The sequence below is a fragment of the Rhamphochromis longiceps genome, linkage group LG12, assembly GCF_057381845.1.
Source record: "Rhamphochromis longiceps isolate RC_006_pf linkage group LG12, R_longiceps_female_GT1.1, whole genome shotgun sequence".
Taxonomy (NCBI): Eukaryota; Metazoa; Chordata; class Actinopteri; order Cichliformes; family Cichlidae; genus Rhamphochromis; species Rhamphochromis longiceps.
This window is the reverse complement of record NC_140568.1, coordinates 13,492,338-13,513,244: the sequence shown is the minus strand read 5'-3', so window position 1 is coordinate 13,513,244 and position 20,907 is coordinate 13,492,338. Positions and strand designations below refer to the sequence as shown.

The window sequence follows — 20,907 nt, the reverse complement described above, 5'->3', positions numbered from 1 at the left end:
CACTATCTACTGGACAAACTGGGTAAATGACTGGTCAAAGAAATAAAAGAGGAGTCTTTGTAAATTAGTAAAAGGTGACACATTTGTCTCTATTTTCACAGCAAAGCTAGTAATATAAATAATAGATAGTTTTCATCAAATATGAAAAATAAAAGATACGTAATGAACAATAAAAGGGGATTAAAAAAAGAGCAGAATATACAAATGTGATTGATTAGGGATGGAAGAGCTCAGCGTCAGAGTCAAATCAAATCAAATGGGTAAAGATGGAAGCTAAATGATTTTTCATTATGAATTCAGAAATACCAAAGAGGTGGTGTTGTGGTGAGTTCTAAGTTGTGGGACCAGAGCACCAGGAAGCAGTTTTCCAAGCTCAGTATGAACTTGAGGAGTTTGCAGACATACTCAAAGGCCCGAGTCTGACGTGATCCAGAGCACCGGTGTATCTCAGAAGCAAACTGCCAACATAAAATCCGCTTAAGCTGCTGTCAGTTAGCGCTGAAACTTCACCTTTACACCGCTGTGTTTTGCAGTATGGTGTGTTAAGTGTGTCAACTACCTTGTTAATTATCTAATGAAGCTCAGTCTCACTGCTGGATGTCCAGCACTGCCGCAGGACAGAAACTGAACACTGCTTTGAAAAAACACATGATATGAACAAGGTTGCCTATTTTCCACAGCATGACATACTGTTTATGATCAACTCTTATTGGGGCTCAGAAAGCTTCAGCTAACAGTTCTGTTTATTGTGCTACCAAGAAATGGCTCCAGTCAGAGGTTGTCCCTCAGTCTCTGTGGAGCAGTAACAGGACAGCTGGATGATGGATCCCATCAAGTGCAACTGTCAGTCACAAACACAACTGTCCTTCCCGAGCCAGAGCTATGTCCTGTTGTTATTCTGGGGGCTCAGTAATGGGGTATGTGTGTTTGGCTATTATCCCTAAATCTCATGAACTCAGACAATGGTGGCAGTGAGAGAATAGACCTCTTTACCTGTGTCTCTGCCTAAACAAGGCATGGAGTATTTATAGCCCATAAGTGTGCGCCATTATAGATGGGAGAGGGGTGAGTATATCAGCCCCTTGTTTTGGGGGCTGCTCCATCATAAAGCAGCAAGGATACTGCTTGGTCCAAATCCAGCTAACACTGAAACATGGTGAGTGGATACAGATCTCATTGTTATTGTCTTTAACATTGTTTAAAATAAGCACCAGACTGTGAGGAGACAGTCTGTTTCTGCTGTGTGATTAATGTGTTTACTGTCGATATCTGTATAACAGTCCGTCAAAGTCTGCTCTTTTCAAACAACAGATAACGCACCAATGTACTCCATGTCAATATGTTGTGAGGCCTTTTTTTCCTTTAAATAATCAATCGGACAATGCTCCCGTTGTCCTATTGATGAGATATTTGTATACTCGACTTGAAGACATTTTCATCAAAATGACAACAAATTAACTGTCTCGGAGAGGAGAAGGAGGAGGCGGTAAGGAAAGTCTTGACCTTAAAAAAAAAATTTTTACTTGCAACTTTTTCCTCCGTGTTTGCAATAAAATGGAGCAATGACATTTAAAACACACACAACATTTAAGGAGAGGAAATGGGAGGGATGAAGAGGAGAGAGGTGAGAGAAAGGCAGCAAAAAAACAGAAAAGAGACTTAGAAGAGCAGCCAACCGGGTTGGAAAGAGCAAAACAAAGGGAGTGCGGAGCAGACAGCAGAGAAACACGAGCAACAGGTGCAGGCTATGAAGAGGTCAGTGGTTATTCGCGTAATATTTGGCCCAATAAAGTTTCCGCTGGTCCAACAGTGATGTGCATTGGGCAACAGCAAGAAATAGCAAACTCTGCCTCATTGCCCACGAGTACATGAATCCTCTTAAAACAAAATAAATAATTAAATAAATGTATCTGAGTGCCAGAGGTCCCTTCCATGAGATATACAAGAGCTAATCCACAACAAGGGTTAGACAGCAGCTGTCGAGAGGACCCTGAATCCGAGCAACATGATGTCACTGCGCTGCATCCCCCTTACAGTGTTTTTCACAGTTCCTTGGCAGTCATGTAAATAGCTCAACATAATCCTTGCCTCTGAGGGATTTCTGATCAAACAGGGCTCAGTGTACTCTCCTGTCATCACATACACCCTATAGAATAATCCCTCATGTGATCCTGGGACTATGAGAGTGCAGGCAGTGGACCACACCCTCCCTAGGCTTACCCTGTGTGCTCCCAAAACTGGAGGCTCGAATAAATATTTCCATAACAAACTGACAGTGTTTGTAATCCTCACTAATGAAATGTGTGCCCCCCAGTATAAACCTTTCCTCTTGTGCAATAGATGCATACCCCCCCACTAAGACACACGCACTTAGTGAGAGTGAGCTGATCGTCGGCTCATTACCACGTGTGACAGTAAAACCGATAATGAGTAAGGCTGTACGGAAGAGCCAGGTGATGATCGTGTGTCATTGCTATTGGATCTAATTAAGAGTGTCATCGTTAAACCCCCCACAGGCACCCAAGAAAGCAAAGAAGAGAGCGGAGGGAGCCAGCTCCAATGTGTTCTCCATGTTCGAACAGGCCCAGATCCAGGAGTTCAAAGAAGTCGGTACTCTGCCAAAGGCTTTCTTTCACATTGAATTTGAGCAGTTTACTCACTGCGATGTCTGCTCACTCTGTATACTCCCGCAGGCGTTCACTATCATGGACCAAAACAGAGATGGCTTCATTGACAAGAACGACCTCAGGGACACCTTTGCAGCTTTAGGTAAACTCACTGTGTGTCACGTTCCTGTTGTGATGGTTTCACATGAATACATTACACAAGTCCAGCAAAAAACAAAAGAAACCTTGGGCATTCTCGGGTTCCAGCTTCTCACATGTAAGAATTTCATTGTCTCAGCAAGTAGAACTCACCTTGAGTTCTGGGATGTTTAATTGCCATTTTTAAAATACCGTCTGAACAAACAGATAAGTGATAAATTGAGCTGTAGTAGTCATGAGTTTAATCATTAAATGGCCTGTATTTATATAGCGCTTTTACTAGTCCCTAAGGACCCCAAAGCGCTTTACATATCCAGTCATCCACCCATTCACACACACATTCACACACTGGTGATGGCAAGCTACATTGTAGCCACAGCCACCCTGGGGCGCACTGACAGAGGCGAGGCTGCCGGACACTGGCGCCACCGGGCCCTCTGACCACCACCAGTAGGCAACGGGTGAAGTGTCTTGCCCAAGGACACAACGACCGAGACTGTCCGAGCCGGGGCTCGAACCGGCAACCTTCCGATTACAAGGCGAACTCCTAACTCTTGAGCCACGATCGCCCCACATTAGCTGACTTTTTCCCCCAACCTAAGACTTATTAATATTATACATAAACAAGCAAACCTATTAAACATATTACAACACAAACTAAACAAGAAAAGCACAGCAAACAAACATGATCAAATTTACATTAAAAAGAATATTTGTATCTTTTCAAATAACACATGGTTCACAACAAACTCCCGGTCTTCCACATATTTCAAAGAGTCTCAAAACCTTTCCAAGTTTTTTTTATTTTAATACATATGTTTTCCTTCCTAGGGTTTACTGTCAACATATTTACTGCATACCTGGAAATATCTCCAACTGTTTCTACTAAATGTATTAAACCTGCAACTGAGTCATTTTGCAATAAACAATATTATGTCCTCTGGATATAATGATAGCTATTTCCTGAGCTAGTTATTCTCGACGTTTGTTGTGTGATTTATTCCATTTTCCATTTCTATTCCAATACTTTGATTAAATAGAGTCATTCAAAAGAGTTTTATCAAAAGCCATACCTCATTTTTCTTTATTATTGTTCATTTAGGTTTTATTTTGTATAAGAAGAACCTTGACTTACTGCAACAAATCTGTTCTAGTCTTTATCGACCTGGGATTCAATTTTGTTTAATATTTTTGGAAAATGTTGTGTATTATATTGAGTACTATCCATCAAGCTTGCTGACTTCATGTTCTACATTTGTTTAAATGTTCCAGTGGTTTTAGAATATATTTAAAGGACCAAGTGTTGAATGTGCCTTGAAAAAAATCTCAATAGATTTTTTTTTAATACAAAGCTGGAAAACTGTTGTTATTCCAAATTTCCAGCAACTGCATCCCCTTCCAATTCCTTCTTTGGTCATTTTGGGCTGCATGGCATGGTCAACCCATCTAATAGTTCCGTTGAGCTTTTGTGGATTTGTTTTAATCTCTTTATTGGACTATTTTCAATAAATAATATATCAGTTTAAAAAAATGAGCATTAATTGCAACCTCTGTTTCACCATATATTCCATGTTTTTCAGGCCGTTTAAATGTCAAACAAGAAGAGATTGATGACATGCTGAAGGAGGCACCAGGGCCCATTAATTTCACTGTCTTTCTCACCATGTTTGGAGAGAAACTAAAAGGTAAACGAAGATGCCGTTATATGACGTTCAAAAAATGAAATCATTTTTCTTCAATGCAGAACTGCCACTTTTCATCTACAGGTGCTGACCCAGAGGAGACTATCCTTAATGCTTTTAAAGTCTTTGACCCTGAGGGAAAAGGAACACTAAAGAAAGAGTTGTGAGTAATAGTCTGGTTCTTAAGCGACTCGTGACATTTGCGTCTCGTTTGCTCATCATTGCTGCTCGTCTCCACAGTGTGACAGAGATGCTGACGACCCAGGCTGACAGATTCTCTGCTGAAGAGGTTAGTGCTCCACCTCTGACGATGTAACAGATAGTTGAGCCTTGAGTTTTTATAAATGCAGATACGCTCTGTAACCTTTCTTTTTTACTTCGTACCCAAAGATGGAGCAGATGTTTCAGGCATTCCCTCCAGATGTAGCAGGGAACCTGGACTACAATAACCTCGTCCATGTCATCACACACGGTGAAGAGAAAGACCAGGAATAATCACATCCTCCCTCACTGGGTCGTATTTGTGCTGAGATATGATCACATATGACAGCAAAAACAGAAAGCAAAACGTAAATAACTTCAGCTTCAGTTTTTGAATATGCACATGGATCAATGTGTTCATTCATTCATTCATGATTATAACATGTATGTATATTATTTGAATATATATGAGTAATCTCTTCAAAGGTGAAATTAAGAGTTTGACCTCGGATGTTTTTGACAAATCAATAAAGAAAGATTCAACCTCACAGAGATGCATTGAAGAAGCGAATCTCAGTGTATTTCATCTTCCATAAGTAGTGATATTTAATTATCTGTATATAGTGATTTTATTTCAGTGCTCACTGTTGATCAGTAGAAGAACACTGGAACCCAGAAGCTCCAAGTCCCATTTGTTCAATTTTGCCTTAAAGAGTACTTTAAGTGTATGAATATAAGGGAAAGGATTGCTAGGTAGACAGTGTGTCCTTTAAAGGCTCTATGTGGCTACTCCACCATAGCTCAGCTTCTGTTAATGGTAAAGCTAATCTGTAATTACACTTACTGTATACCCCAGTATCATTTACTGTACTTATGTATCTCTTTATTTTACATGTAAATCAATTTCTTGATTGTCTAGAAATTGGTGCATCTCTAAGGGTTTTATTGGTTAACTGATATTCAAATTGAAGCAAAAGTGTTCATCATACTGAATTATTTCCTAATCAGATAACACAGAACAGGAACTGCGTATAATTAATATCCGGTATGGTGAAAAAAAACTAATTTCATTATACTTTACTAGGGAAATGGAAAATAAGTGGAGTAATTTATTGAAACGAGATCAAACATACATGGAAATACACTATATAAGCCAAAAGTTTTGAAATTTCTAATGAACTTCAAAGTCAATATTTGATATCAATACTTTTATTCTTCACAACAGGCTGAACTTTTTTAGGGATGTTTTCTTAGCATTTCTTTAAGCAGTCTTCAGGAATAGTTCTGCAGGCTTTTTGAAGGACAATCAAAACTCTTCTTTGGATGTTGGCTGCCTGTTATTCTGGTTTCTGTCGAGATGATCCCACACTGCTTCGATAATGTTGAGGACTTGGCGACTGAGGAGGCCAAACCATAGTGTGTGTTTTTCTATCCAGATATACTTTGTACTGTGTTGGCAGTGTGTTTGGTATAATTTTCATGTTCTCCAAACGACATGACGTTCAGGTATTGTGTCAGGTGGCTATACCAAAGTGGCTCAACGTGTTATGTGTAGAAACAACACTGATTCATTTATTGAGTTAGGGCCCTTTTGTGGGTTAAGTAGCTTACAAAGCACGTAAATTTAAAAAAAATATCCCTCTGAAAATTGTCAGGTACAAGGACTGGACTGAAAATGAGTGAAAAATCAACAAATATCCAAAGAAAAAACATTAAAGGGCTTCAGAAGGTCTGAAGCTGTCCCCATCCAGCACAGTAGGGGGCAGTAGTGTAGCAGCTACCAGCACAAGCCGCTGGCTTAGCAGTACAAGGTGAGGCAAAGGAAAAACAGAAACGGGACACCGTCGCTAGCAACCGTTTGTGTTGGTTGACGCTTATTTTTATAGTCCCCGTCCCTTTTTTTTTTAACAAAACGAAACAATTGATGTTGGCATTTTTAAAATCGCGATCTTTAAGTAGCGTATTAGGCTGTCAAAAGTGTCGGCTAGTGGCTAAACGGTATCAGGGTCGCGGCAACATCTTCTACCCTCAGCCGGAAAATAGACGAAGCTAACATAAGCAAGCTAATGCTAGGATAGCTAGCGGGCTAGCTTTCACAAGTGTGTCAACGCGAAGACCTAGATTTGACTGGAGCGATTTTTTCGTAACACCGACGCTTGCAATGGCTGATGTTGACAAGCTCAACATAGATAGTATCATCCAGCGGCTTTTAGAAGGTAAGTAAATACAAAAATTTCCACGAAACACTTGTTTTATTATTTAAATGTTATGGTAAATGCTAATAGTCGATAGCTAGCTTTAGCTCGTGTTCATCTTGCTGCAATAACTAGTAACAATAATCAGAAATATTTGCAAGATAACGTAATATTTTAATTAATGTTGGCTACCACCTTTATGTAATACGTCTCTTGACTCAGAATATTTGTGTGTCTGAAGGGTGTGAAACGACATGTCACGTACACTGTGTTCTCATACACAAACACCGCGAATTCCGTCACGGCATATGGCTTCTACACTCACCGTTTGTCCCAATTGGCGTCCGGGCAGAGATGCCATGCCCGGGTTAGTTGGAATAGTGTTTAGGTGTTATTCTTACTGATTTTTGTCTTCTTATTCCAGTCAGAGGAGCAAAACCTGGCAAGAATGTTCAGCTGCAGGAGAACGAGATTCGTGGATTATGCCTCAAGTCCAGGGAGATCTTCCTCAGTCAACCCATTCTCCTGGAGCTGGAGGCCCCCCTCAAGATTTGTGGTAAGAAAAGCTATGCACTTACTTACCAGAAAGATTGACTCAGCAATTGACTGATAGTATGTACTGACGTATGATAAGTGGTGTATGACTCAATAGCAATGTGTATAATTCAGCTTGGTATTTGCCCTGCAGGTGACATCCATGGGCAATACTATGACCTGCTAAGGCTGTTTGAGTATGGGGGCTTCCCTCCTGAGAGCAACTACCTGTTTCTGGGGGACTACGTGGACAGGGGGAAGCAGTCACTGGAGACCATCTGTCTTCTACTGGCCTACAAAATCAAATACCCAGAAAACTTCTTCCTGCTGAGGGGAAACCATGAGTGTGCTTCAATCAACAGAATATATGGTTTTTATGATGAGTGTGAGTATTGTTGAATGACTAGAAATGTCCAACCTGGGGCCTCTTGTGTCCATTAAGGGTACCTGTCAGACTCTCTGTTGCGTTATCTTTTGCTGGTTAAACTGTTTGGAGGAAGTTGTTGGTATGAGATAATGGAAAAAAAATGAAGTATAATTTCTTGTCTTACTGTGTTAGGTAAAAGAAGGTACAACATCAAACTCTGGAAGACCTTCACAGATTGTTTTAACTGCCTCCCAATTGCCGCCATTGTTGATGAGAAGATCTTTTGCTGCCATGGCGGTGGGTTATAATGCGCAGAATGAATGTTTTGGCACAAAACCCTACTATCAACTCTAAAGTGTTTTGGTTGTATGCATGATGTTAGAAGTAGTGTACATTTGATATCAGCGTTTATTATTTGTCCTTGAGAAACGCTGTTTTTGCAGTTTGTTACCTGACATGGAGCTCACCCAGTTCCAATCGGTGCTGACCTCAGTATCAGTGTGTTTATTTGTACTTTTACTTTACTGTTCCATTTAGGACTGTCCCCTGACCTTCAGTCCATGGAGCAGATCAGACGCATCATGCGTCCCACTGACGTGCCTGACCAGGGTCTGCTGTGCGATTTACTTTGGTCTGATCCAGACAAGGATGTGTTGGGCTGGGGGGAGAACGACAGGGGTGTGTCATTTACCTTTGGCTCAGAGGTGGTAGCCAAGTTCCTGCACAAGCATGACCTGGACCTGATCTGTCGTGCCCATCAGGTAATCACCTCCGTCATCACAAATAGAAACGTCACTGTGGGAGGTGGCCGTGTACTGGCCAGAGGCAAGATACACTTGGTACAGGACATGATATACTAGCACACGTGGTGTGTGTAGTGGACAGTGGGTTTTGACCGGTTTGGCTTGCGTTTGCATCAAAGTAAAATTATTTGCGCATTTCCAGAGGTTGTTACGTGTTCAACTAAAGCTTTACTTTTAAAAAAATATCTAGAGACTTAAAGAATATGGAGAGAAATTGATGTTAGAATAGTCACAAATTACTTTAATGCTGCCACTTAATGCCAGTGCAAAGACAAGAGAGCTCAGCTTTCAATGCAGTCTTGTGTAATTTTGTGGAAAAGATGTTTGTCAGAATAGACAGTAGCTTGTAGTAGTAGAATATAATGTGTAGCTTATTAATGTAAAAATAGAGTTTGGTCAGTATGACAACTAATAAGGAAAAACACTGTTGAGGCATGTTGAGTCTGCAATTAAGACAAGTGATTGTGAACGTAAATACACAAGTTTTACTTGAAACTCCTGACCAGAGGCCAGGCTAGACTTTAATAGTGACCAGTAAACCTTTGCCACTAATGTACTTGATGATGTAGCTGCTGATAGACGTATCAAGATGAATTGTGAAGTGTATAGTGTCTAATCAGATTTATCTGTGTGCTGCAAAACTGATAGGCTGGTGTTTCGCGGTACTTTGTGCAGCTCTCTGTGCTTTGTCATAAGCCTCTCCTACCAGACAAGCGCAGACAGATGCAGCACACCCTTCATTTGCTCCACAAACATAAAATTGAATCAGTCTGCACCGTTAGCCTTTGGCCAAAAGCTGTTATCAACATTCAGTATGGCTAGTCATCGACTGATTGCATTGTTATCTACCACAAGTGAGCAGCCTACATTGTCAAGAGAGTAACGGCAAGCTCAGAATAAAGTAGTTACTGCTGGTAACTCCGGTTCTGCAGGTACATGTTTTATTGCCAGAGTTTTTGATCGGTTTGTCTTTGATGGGTTGCCTTCCAGTGTCTGCAGGTGTTGCCAAAGTGTTGAATAACAACTTTTCCTGCAGAATTTCTGGGCTTAAAACCATCTAAGGGAACATGCATGTGCATTTGTAGAAGTGCCACTATTAAGGAGGTGCAGAAATCTAGTTTCCTCTCAAACCAATTAGATACATAAAGGTTATTTTGGAGTGGTAGGCCAGTAAGGCCTAATAATAGATGCCTTTAACAATAAATGGAATCTTTTTTGTTATTTGTTGGAGTGCTTGAGTTAAAGCTTCAAGTCTTCATTTCACTTACACCCTGCTGGTTTTGATTTTAAACTCCACTCAGACTCCACTTACAAACCTGACAATATGTTTTGAGTTTTTATATTGAGTTAAAGATCCTGTGAACCATAACCCATTAGGTTAGACTGCTAGACTGCGCTTTAGATCTGACCACCTTCATGTCTACTTGCATGATTTAGTTGAGGCTACTCCTAGTTTATGTATTTTGAAAATGTGTAAACATGTCATTCCAATTTGTATTTTCTCACTGGCAGGTTGTCGAGGATGGCTATGAATTTTTCGCAAAGAGGCAGCTCGTCACTTTGTTTTCAGCGCCTAACTATTGTGGGGAGTTTGACAATGCTGGTGCCATGATGAGCGTGGATGAGACTCTCATGTGCTCTTTTCAGGTACAGTACCTTTTGTTTATTTTAAGCATTGCGTTTTCGTGGCAGTGATCTAATCTAAGCTATTTGTACAGACGGTGTACAGCTATTCATTAAATGTTTTCAACCTGGTATAGATTTTGAAACCAGCTGAGAAGAAGAAGCCCAACGGCAGCCGTCCTGTGACTCCCCCCCGCAGCATGGTCACCAAGCAAGCCAAGAAATGAAGGGGTGGCCAGACTCTGACTTCTTTGTTCTGCTCTGTTCTTCTGCATTTGAGGGATTGATTATCCTTCATGCTGCCAATACTGAAAAGATATTCACTCCTTTTCGATGAAAGCAAAATATTTTTGTTGTTTTGTCCACAGGGGTAAATTGATATGTCACCATGAAAACCTCAGGTGTTTTGCACTCCCATTTTGCAGCTAGTCTTTGCCACATATGACTGTTCAATCAGGAAAAATGTAACAATATGGCTACTTATGCACAGGAATGCCTTGTTTGAAGCTGTGCACAATTTTTTTCCAGTTTCGTTCATGTCATATTCCTTTATCATTGTTTTTTTTTCCCCCCCCCCCCACTGTCAATAATTAATGTTATTAATGGCTATACAACTATGGAGAAAGTCACAAACACCTGTTTACTTCTGTAAACTTTATATTGTGTTCATTTAACCGTCAGTGTCTTAGAACGCTGACTGTACACTGCATCACATTTTTAAACAAGTCGTGCTAAATTAAACAAAGATGCACTCTTGTAATGTCTAAATCTTTCTAATAAACATTTGAGTGTATTTTAGGGGGAAATTTTCTGTCTGAGTGTATTTATTCCAAAGAAATTACAGCTTTTTAAAAAACAACAGTTGTAAACGAAAATACTTAACCATCTTGCTCAAGAACATCTTATAATTAAGGGTAGTTTCCATCCAGGGATACCCACAAGGGGGAGATAGAACATACTGCAAACTACGTTGCATCTAGGGAAATGGTAAATAATCCCAGATGTGAGCAGTCTTGTATATGTACAGGGTAGCAAATTCATGAATAAAAAGTCTTAATGTCTTTATTTGCGTTCTTATTTATTTATTTTAATGTAATATATTCTTAGCTATTTCCATGTGTTATAATTGTTCAGAAAAAGGCCATGTAAATGTATTTTTGTCCTTAAAATGTGTATCTACGCGTAAAACCTGCCTACTACTGGAGTTTTATGGCCTTTTTATACAGTAAAAGCTGACTGAATATAACATTTCCATATCAGGAAGTGTACGTTGCGTAACGATGTCTGACGTCAGAGCAGTCACAAGACCGGGTTCGTGGAGCAGAGTGTGTTGAGACCGCAGGGCTGTAGGTCCACATTTTGTGTTATGTAGCGTCTCCGAGGCAGAAGTGGCGCCATGGCCGCCGAGAATCAACGCTTACAGGGTTTCTGGAGGAGAACGGGCGACGTTTTTCCTTAACTTTCTCCTAGTTATCACAGCGGAAGAATAAAGCACTCGGAGGCTGTGGTCATATCAGCGGGAGGCATTGTCTGGGCGTGCGTGGCGGCTGTTGTCTGTCTGGGTAGCTCAGCCGCACATCTCCAGCCTCGTTAGCAAACTAGCAAGTCAATATAATAGTGTGCTCGCGTCGACGCTGAGCTAGCAGGACTGCTAGCTTGGCCGGTTTTTTTGGTGGGAGCTGGTGTCGTAGGTGATGTTGTCCGTGCTGTCGTACGGTAGACTGGTTGCCAGAGCTGTCATCGGCGGACTTTCTCAGACAGACAGCCGTGACTACAGTCTGGTGACAGCGAGCTGCGGTTTTGGAAAGGATTTCCGCAGAGGGATCCTGAAGAAAGGGATGTGCTATGGGGACGACGCGTGTTTCATTGCCCGACACAGATCTGCCGATGTTTTGGGTGAGTATCCCATGTCTGTTTGCTGATGAAACCTTAACCAAACAATAAGACATTGCTCCGTGTACACTGAGTAAGACGTGACTGACAGGTCAGGGGTCAGCCCCTCCGTGGGTTGCACGTGTTGTTGTTTTTTTTTGGGGGGGGTTTCAGAATGAAACTGATCAGAAGGCTCAATGTCAATGCCTTCTGAGTGTTAAATTTGTGCGTGTATTTTTCAGACTTTTGTGCTTGTTGCATCTTCTTTGTACGCTTGAACTTTTAGTGGGTTCATATTGCGTGCAGCATTCATTCATGACATAAAGAATATCTTAAGCAGCCAAAACCGATACTTTAAAACCTGCTGATGAAAAAGACTCTTAAGCACGGAAGCCTTGATCCCGTGTAAACCTATTATTGAAGACCTTAGCAGCTTTTATGCATATCTAACGACTGTCTGGGTATTTCTAAATGATTGCTATTGATTACTGTGATATTTTCGCAAAGTTGTTGTTTTTCGGCACATCAGTTGGACTGTGTGTCTGACTTGAGGAGGCCTGTTTCTTAGCGGTGGCACAGGGTGGTGAGACTCCTCCATGTATGGTCAGTGGAGCAGATGTCTGCGCCCTGGGAGTAACAAGACTAGAGTTTCCTTCCTAGGAAAACCTTGCACCTAGCTAAGTGCTCCTTTGGGGACAAAAGCTCTTAGTGAAACTCAAATAAGCAGGCCATGTTTCTGTAAAAAGGTTAATGAAGGTTTCCCTTATGGATTTAATGCATTTAACTGAGGGGACAGATTTTAAGGTGGGTTAAATTACAACAAACATAAAGCGGGACGGTAATGTGGAGCTACTTGAAGCAACTTTCTGAAGTCGTTAGATGAGCAGAGACTCTACCAATCAGTATGAGAAATGCTTGAATTGAGTAATGGGACATTTGAAAGCTTTGTACATTTTGTCATTTTTGCGTCTTTTTCCATCTTGCTGGGAGTGATTGTTGTTGTTCGTCATGCAGCTGCAAGGCATTGTCCTCCAGGCTTACTTGTGGAATGTTAAAAATCATATCTGGTGCTAGTTTAATCCTCAATGTTCTTAACTGAAACATGGAGTTCCAGTTTGCAGATTTCTTTCAGTTTTGTTTTTAAACATTGTACATATTACACAATTAATGGTTATGAGGAAAGATTTTTTTTTTTAATGTAATAAGGGATTAATCATTATTTCCCATAATGAAATCAACTCCTTTTAGGTGTGGCGGATGGTGTAGGTGGTTGGAGAGACTATGGCGTGGACCCGTCACAGTTTTCGGGTACACTGATGAAGACATGTGAGAGGTTAGTGAAGGAAGGACGCTTTGTACCCAGCAACCCGGTGGGAGTCCTCACAACCAGCTACTATGAGCTACTGCAGAACAAAGTGCCACTACTGGGTGAGTGCAGCCACTGTAAACAGTTTTTCCCAAAAGCGTAGAACCATATTCAGCTTGTAACAGTTTATTTATATATATTTTTATTATCTGTCAAATCATGAGCTTAAATGGGCTACAACCATAAAATTTGGCACAGTCGATGGAAATGATGGGCAAATGCTTTCCAAGTAATGTGATCCCAGGCGGCTAGATGGTATCAAGGTGATTACAGCACAACAAATTCAATATAAGAAAAGCCACATCTCCTGCACTGTAAGTCTGATTGCCTTGAAATCTGACACTGAACTGCAGCTAGAAACAATGTGCAGACGCTCTCTAAAAATAACCTTCAGCAGGCCCAACTGGTGATCTATGATTAACAGTTCAAAATGGTGAAAAAGACCACTGCTCCCACATCGAGTCTTTGAAAGACTCGCATCTTAAGTATTAGGGTGGTGCAATTGTACATATTGATTTGGTTTGCAATAGACGTCATTACTTCACAGAAGAAACAGACAACAAGTGACATAATACAAACTGGTACAAAATGTTCTCTGGGTGATGAAAAACATCCACAAATTCTTGTGCTTTACAAAAAAATATCTCTTGGATCTTAAAGGCCTGGTTGGCAGGATTTTATTTTTATTTTTCTAAAGCAAATTTTAAAAGTGTGAAATTGAATCAAGTGACATGTACTTTTTGAAAATTGACTATAAAAATCCGATTTGGTTTATAACAGTCTGGGATTGAGGTCCAAACCTAATTCTGCTGTTAGAGGAAAAGATTGCTCTGAAATAATGGTGGCCATTATTAAAAGCCTCAAAGGCCATGGCTTAATAGGAAATAGTCCATAATTCATTAACTTCATCAGATCATTTCATATCTTGAGGCCATTTCTGGAAATGGGTCAACCAAAGTGAGGGTGCCACATAGACGAGAGATATTTACCTTGAGAGCTGGTAGTCGAAGAGGTCAAAACACTGAACATCTGCTGACTTCAAATCTGAGTCGCGTCTACAACTTAAGGTGCCCATTTGACGATAAAGGCCACCAAAGCTTTTTTTGTTTTCAATCATTAAAATTTGTACAAATTTTGAACACAGCGTTGTGGGTTTACTGAAAATTGTCAAGAAACAACAACAAGTCTTTGCAGACAGCTGCTGTGGACAAATCTTTATGCTCCATCTCTGGTACATACTTGCACTGTGTAGGGCAGTAGATTTAAAGCATTGCTGTGTAGAGGCAATAAACAGGAGGCTTTCCATGGAGTTCAGCTTTCTTGGGCTGGGCTGTGTTTACATCTGTTTTGTTTAATGGTAGCTGGCTAGAGATTTTTGCATCATGAGTAATAGAACAGCCAGCTCACATTCGAAAGTCCAAGGGACGTCACTAGGCCCAACCTGCTCCATGCACTTCACTTCCACCGGTCCCTTTCCTGCTCTGCGCCGCTTCCCGACGACAGAACGTGTACAAACACGTAACATCAGTGAACAAATGTGTTTGGAACAGATCTGTCTCGGCGCGTGTCAGTACTTTTCCATTCCGTTATCACATGTGCACCAGGGGAAACAACGCTGTATTGTGTTGCTTTTTTATGGCAGAAGGAATGTTCTTGAGGCCGGTAGCGTGAGTAATTTGTACTGCTGGAGACACGAAAGGGAGTGAGTCAGAGTGCGTGAGGGGGTTTTGAAGGTTGATCCCCCCAAAGAGCATATTTTGGTGGGCCAGATGACTCACCAGCAGGGTGTGATCACACGCTGTCCGCCTCTTCCACTAGCTCGTGTTTCCTCCTTTCATCACAGAAGGACAAATTTAAAAAAAATCTTTTCTCATTGTTAAGTTTGTGCTTTTAAGTTGACCTCATTTGTCTTTCTCCCAGTTTCACTTGGAAGTTGTGTAAAACTAAAAGGAAAGTAAGAGAAAGTGTTGCTTTTTTGTTTTTTAAAGAAATGTATGTATTAAAGTCTGTACTCCCTAATGACTGTCCTTCCTGCTGTTATAGATGATTTATTTACATGTGACAATAGTAGAAGCACAGGTATTAAAAATAATCAATAAATGGTTTCCAGCGCAAACCTTTTTCAGTTCCAGTGGGCCAGTGCTGTGCATGCTGGCTTATTGTCACACTTTCACGCCATACTGGAAAAGAACTCAGGCGTTGTTAATTGTTATTGTTATTAGCAACCACAGTACTTGTCCTACAACTCGGCCTCCTCTGAAAAGGGCAAAACGATGCAAATGCAAATGTTCGGTCAGTTTATTCTAATCAGAAATCAGATGGACACACGAACAAACCTTACGTCTGGTAAACTAACAGACATGCAGACACCGAAGCACTGTGCCGCTTGATCTAAATCTGTGTGACCTTTCACACTGTTTTCAGCTTAACCGGGTGTGTTGTCTCCTGTTTTTTAAAATGTGCCTTGAGAATGTTTTTTTTATCAGTTAGCCGCTTGATGAAGCGAAGATCTGTTGACCCCGTTTCCACATATAGCCTCTGCAGCGGCTGATGTTGATGTGTATTTTCAGAATGCTGAGTGCTGTGATCATTGTTTTCCTAGTCCTAAAATCTATTTAGTCTTCCTTCTACCTCCATACATCTTGCTGGTATTGTGGTTCTGTGTTTACGAGTAAAGTCGTGCTATACATTTGTGTTTTTATAAAAATAAGTCAGGCATCTTTACATGACGACTAACTGGCTTCCTGCTAACTTCTGAGTACAGACTCATAAGTTAGTTGTCCTGTCTTGTCTGCAGCACCAGTGAGGACAGCTCCGCTGTTGTTGGAAGCTGAAAGATTTTTGGCTGTTTCCAGCTTTAAATGTTGCATCTGTGCATCTTTCTTCTTTTGGGAGCTGAACACGTATTTGGGTGCAGAGATGGTTAATGTGCTATAGTGTTGCATTTACCCATTTTTATTTGTTTATTTAATCTTAAACATTTTCTTTTTTTTGCATTGAAAATAAAAAGTGACGTGTGGGTTTTTTGTTTTATTTTTATTTTTAGGAAGCAGCACGGCCTGCATTGTGATTTTGGACCGGCAGAGTCATCGGCTGCACACGGCCAACCTGGGAGACTCTGGCTTCCTGGTGGTCCGGGGAGGGGAGGTGGTTCACCGCTCAGATGAGCAGCAGCACTACTTCAACACCCCCTTCCAGCTGTCCATTGCTCCCCCAGGGGCTGAGGGGGCCGTCCTCAGTGACAGGTGAAACACTTAACGAGCAACACCTGGTGCATCTGCTCTCCCACACTCATTTGAGCGAGTCTGCCGGTGACACGGACGGGTGTCATCAGCACACTTCATTGCTCATTCACGTGTTCTTTACAGCAGATGTGATACATGATACTGTACTTATAACAAGGCAGACTGCTTGCTGAAACAACATTCAGTAGCGCCTGCGCACCTGGCCTGCTGCAAGGCTGAGCGTCTATAGCAACTGCGCTGCAGCGAGCTGCAGTGTACCACTGTGTCTGAGGCCACGTGCTGCTGTGTCTCGTTGCTGTGGCGTGCCAAGCAGCAGCACAGTAGATGTTAGAATGCAGGACAGGCCCTGGATGTGTGCCAAGCTTTCCCTCTTACCTCAGGTCAAAGTCTGTGTGGGCTGATGGGGCAAATCCACAAGTCCACAGCCAATCCTGCACCAGCAGACTCCTCTTAAATTAAGCAATTTACTCTTAAAAAAATAAATAAAAACAAAAGATTGCAAGTGCACTTACTTGTTACTATAGATATGTATTTACTTTTCTTAAATGCTGACCTTGCTTCTGTTTCAGACAGCCCATAGATTTGAGAAATCCTTTTACATTCGAGCATTTCATTTGGTTGAAGGATTTAGTCCTAGTGCATCAGCAGATTAAGCTTTCAGTCACTAATGTAGCAACTAACAGAAAAGAGTGCAAGGGTCAAAGCTAACAACTAGTTACAGCATTCCTGAGAGTGCACTAAAAAGTTTGGATAAAGATGTTTAAACATACAGCTAAGCACTTTGCACTCTCTATGATAATGCCACACAGCTCTTTATTTGCCACAAGTCCGTTTGTACATTCATTTTCATTGCCTGTCTTTGTATTAGTAATAATATACAAGGGAAACATCATGTTCTCGATGCATTGCTTCATAGCTATAAGCCCACAGATTTTTGCCTTCTTGCCCAATGATTATCTTCATAACTATACTGGCTGTGTAATTATCAAGTGTCACAAATGTCTTTGGCTTATGAATATGTTAATGATGAATCACCCAGTGTGCACAGATAACAAAGAATGAGGAACAGCTCTGGTAAGTGTGGCTGTGCCATCATAGTGCTAACTAGCTGCGAGAACAGCCGCTACAGCAGCTTTTTTCCCCCCATGTGACTGTAGTTTTGGCTTCATAAAAAAATACATTAAAAAATTAGAGCACAGGACAGGCTGTTCCTGGGAGCTTTGGCTCACTGTGTCGTGATGCAGTCCAGACAGTTTGTAATGAATCACATTCTTGACTGGATTTAGGGGGTAAGGACATCTTCCAGGAACTGAACCCGACACTGGCAAACTAACTTGGTTCCTGCCTCTGTGTATTTGAAGCACCTTCATAATGGCAGCACCTTTTCTTGGACCCAACTGTCCTTTCCAAGAAAACAAACAAAACAAAAAAAACCTCATGTGATGATTACCTGAACTTTTCATTATCCATTAGCAACCAAGTTTCTGTTGCTAAGCTCAGTCGGTATGTTTAATGACAAAAATTACTGCACCTGTCTCTTACCTGAAACTCACCTGTGTCTGTCCCTCAGCCCTGACGCTGCAGACAGCACCTCCTTTGACGTACAACTGGGCGACATCATCCTCACTGCCACTGATGGGCTCTTTGACAACATGCCAGACTACATGATACTGCAAGAGCTGAAGAAACTCAAAGTGAGTGACAAACATGTCTGCCGTAGAATCAGAAAAGGGCACGATAAACGCCTAATGCCTGCTTTGTTTGGTTCGTCAGAACACAAACTATGAGAGCATTCAGCAGACGGCCCGCAGCATCGCAGAGCAGGCCCATGTGTTGGCCTATGACCCCAACTACATGTCACCTTTCGCACAGTTTGCCTGTGACAATGGACTGAATGTAAGAGGTAAGTGTCCAAGTATTACAAAAAAGATGAGTATTTTTTTTGTAATTTGAACGGTTACAAACATGTTTTTCAAGCAACAAACCTAACTGGCTGCTGTTTCCTGTCCATGCAGGAGGAAAACCAGATGACATCACAGTACTGCTCTCCATAGTGGCTGAGTACACTGACTAGAGTCTGCACGGAGTATCCATCTGCCACTGCAGGTGATGGACTGCTTTGATTCCTGCTGGCCAGGATGTACAGCTAATGTCTGCTTCCCCCACACCTAAAGGATCTACTCTGCCTCATCCACCCACCGTCTCCCCCACTTGGCCAACCCCACACATTTAAAAACAAACAAAAGAAATCCTTCAACATGCCCTTTTCTCTGTCGTTTTCTACATCAGACAGTGGCCAGATAAATCCAACTAAAGGCCAGACACCCTGTTGGCCGGGCTGCAGTGTTCCAATGCTCACCAGATAATCCCATTGGCTGGGATCATTGGGCATGCTGATGAGGATAAGTCAGCCTCTTCTGATAGTTGCCGCAGGAAAGAAGCTGCAATTCAGAGAAGACGGATGCTGACATAGCCCAAGAGTGTGTGTTAGCATGTGAATGTGGCCACGTACTGGCCTGCTGAACAGAACTAAACAGTCCTCAAGAAGGGAAGCGCATGAGAAATGGCAGCATTAAGGCTCAATAAATGGGTCCGTCTTGTGCAAGCACTTAATAATACAGTGGTACTTAGGAAGCCTTTATGAAAGGGACTGGAAACTTGTACGAAAGGGCAGGGAGCATATGTTTGATATGAATGGTATGCTGTTCTGGGATGTTACATTAAATGTTTGCAAAAACAGAAACAAAACAAGTGTGATGTGACATGGGTTTACACAGATGGTTTGTTTCTTGTGGCAGGATAATCCAACAAGATTTCATAAAGAGTGGCAGCTGCCTTTTCCATACCAGTTCAAGTATTGCACATATTTTGTAACTTAAGAGTATTTTGTAGCTCAAAAGCCTCTCAAGATAAATATATGTATAGTATAAATGATAGTGTCAAACTGATGTCCTCCCTTTAATCTCACAGCTGCTGCTGAAGTCTTGATTGTGATTATGTGTGATGTGTGTATGAATGGGTGATGAATGCACATGAGCTCCTCAGTGTGTGTCTATTGAGTAATGTGCAATCGGTGTCAATGAAATGGATGTGTAGGCTAGAGACTTCTCCATATCCGCTGGTCTGAATTGGTCTCGCAGCCTTAAACGCACAAAGCTTAAGGAGCATATCTGAAAAAGTTCAACGCAGCGGAAATTGGTCAGGTGACCAAATGTATTTTTGTAACCTCTTTATTCCGTGGGGATTGTTCGCCGCGTCAAGTAGCTTACAGAAACTCTTGTTCACAGTCACCATTTGCTTTTCCTGTCTCTCTCCCTCCCTCCTCTCCCCCTGCTTGTAGAGCTTCAGTGGCGCATTCTTAAGTCATGTCACTGCAGGTTTCATGTGAAAAATGGTCAGTATGTTTCTTTGCGTCACTACAGGAAGGTTTCACGGTAAAATCCACATTTTTGTGTAATATTACAATGTGCCTTGTATCATGTGTCATTGATACTGGCAAATAAGTCTTCAACCTTCCCCCTAAAAATGTGCCAGCACTGAGCACAAAGCATTAAACTGTTAAGTAGCCATAAGAGTTGGAAAAACGAGCTTTCCCATCATGCTCTGCTGTCTTTACACCATCATTTTAACCCCAGTGTTTTGTTGTTGTTGTTTTTTATCCCCCCTCCCCCTTTCTCCTGAAATCTGCTTCCTCTCTGCACTCAATCAGGAATAGTACTAAAGCCATCCCACACTTAGAAAATCCTTCCCATGGATCTTTAGATCACTGTTTACAATCTGCACTAATCGAAAGGATCGTTTCCTTAATGTGACACCCTGTCAGGTGTCATGTTGAAATGAGAACAGATTCAGGGCGGTGAACAGTGTTAGTTGGCAAAATGTGATTGATTTTTTTTCTACCGGTAAGTGTTACAGCACTGAGGACAATCCAAGCAGCCTTAACAAAAATGATAAAGCACTTCTCCCAGTCATTTGGCACTACCACTGTAAGCTCCATGGTCCCTGCTTCCTGTTTCACACCTCCCTGGATGACTCCTTCTCATCCGCCTCATCTTTCTGTTTAAACCAGAACATGTCTATGTGGGAGAAACAAAAACATTTTCACATGTGTACAATGTTTAAATAAAGACTATAATATTTATTAACCTGCTGTATTTCATGGCTCTGATGTGTATTGAACACTGCAGCTGCGTTTTGTTCACATGAACATGGACATTTGGCTCACTGCTCTACAGTCTGGGAACACTTTGTATA

General features: G+C 41.5%; 3 protein-coding genes across 3 annotated transcripts; all 3 read left to right on the top strand.

Moving 5' to 3' along the window:
• Nucleotides 1-978: 978 nt before the first annotated feature.
• On the top strand, nucleotides 979-5,199 carry myl2b (myosin, light chain 2b, regulatory, cardiac, slow). Its single transcript, XM_085426900.1, has 7 exons — nucleotides 979-1,156; nucleotides 2,517-2,606; nucleotides 2,694-2,769; nucleotides 4,346-4,450; nucleotides 4,532-4,610; nucleotides 4,688-4,736; nucleotides 4,838-5,199. Exons 1-7 carry the CDS (start codon nucleotides 1,154-1,156, stop codon nucleotides 4,940-4,942), a joined length of 507 nt encoding a protein of 168 aa, XP_085283026.1. The 5' UTR covers nucleotides 979-1,153; the 3' UTR covers nucleotides 4,943-5,199.
• Nucleotides 5,200-6,447: 1,248 nt separating this feature from the next.
• On the top strand, nucleotides 6,448-10,872 carry LOC146657035 (serine/threonine-protein phosphatase PP1-gamma catalytic subunit A). The gene is made up of 7 exons (XM_085424840.1): nucleotides 6,448-6,864; nucleotides 7,268-7,399; nucleotides 7,532-7,762; nucleotides 7,937-8,041; nucleotides 8,282-8,505; nucleotides 10,060-10,194; nucleotides 10,308-10,872. Exons 1-7 carry the CDS (start codon nucleotides 6,810-6,812, stop codon nucleotides 10,395-10,397), a joined length of 972 nt encoding a protein of 323 aa, XP_085280966.1. The 5' UTR covers nucleotides 6,448-6,809; the 3' UTR covers nucleotides 10,398-10,872.
• Nucleotides 10,873-11,475: 603 nt separating this feature from the next.
• pptc7a (protein phosphatase targeting COQ7 a) lies at nucleotides 11,476-20,798 on the top strand. The gene is made up of 6 exons (XM_085424842.1): nucleotides 11,476-12,066; nucleotides 13,291-13,470; nucleotides 16,455-16,653; nucleotides 18,224-18,347; nucleotides 18,427-18,556; nucleotides 18,669-20,798. The coding sequence occupies exons 1-6, from the start codon at nucleotides 11,865-11,867 to the stop codon at nucleotides 18,725-18,727; spliced, it is 894 nt and encodes a 297-aa protein (XP_085280968.1). The 5' UTR covers nucleotides 11,476-11,864; the 3' UTR covers nucleotides 18,728-20,798.
• Nucleotides 20,799-20,907: the final 109 nt, after the last annotated feature.

Coding starts and splice junctions, on each gene's coding strand:
- LOC146657035 (XM_085424840.1), top strand. CDS start 6,810: ATGGCTGATGTTGACAAGCTCAACATAGATAGTATCATCCAGCGGCTT. Junction 7,763..7,936: donor ATATGGTTTTTATGATGAGT/GTGAGTATTGTT, acceptor TTACTGTGTTAG/GTAAAAGAAGGTACAACATC. Junction 10,195..10,307: donor CTCTCATGTGCTCTTTTCAG/GTACAGTACCTT, acceptor AACCTGGTATAG/ATTTTGAAACCAGCTGAGAA.
- pptc7a (XM_085424842.1), top strand. CDS start 11,865: ATGTTGTCCGTGCTGTCGTACGGTAGACTGGTTGCCAGAGCTGTCATC. Junction 16,654..18,223: donor GGGGCCGTCCTCAGTGACAG/GTGAAACACTTA, acceptor TCTGTCCCTCAG/CCCTGACGCTGCAGACAGCA. Junction 18,557..18,668: donor CAATGGACTGAATGTAAGAG/GTAAGTGTCCAA, acceptor CTGTCCATGCAG/GAGGAAAACCAGATGACATC.
- myl2b (XM_085426900.1), top strand. Junction 4,611..4,687: donor GGAACACTAAAGAAAGAGTT/GTGAGTAATAGT, acceptor TCGTCTCCACAG/TGTGACAGAGATGCTGACGA. Junction 4,737..4,837: donor ACAGATTCTCTGCTGAAGAG/GTTAGTGCTCCA, acceptor TCGTACCCAAAG/ATGGAGCAGATGTTTCAGGC.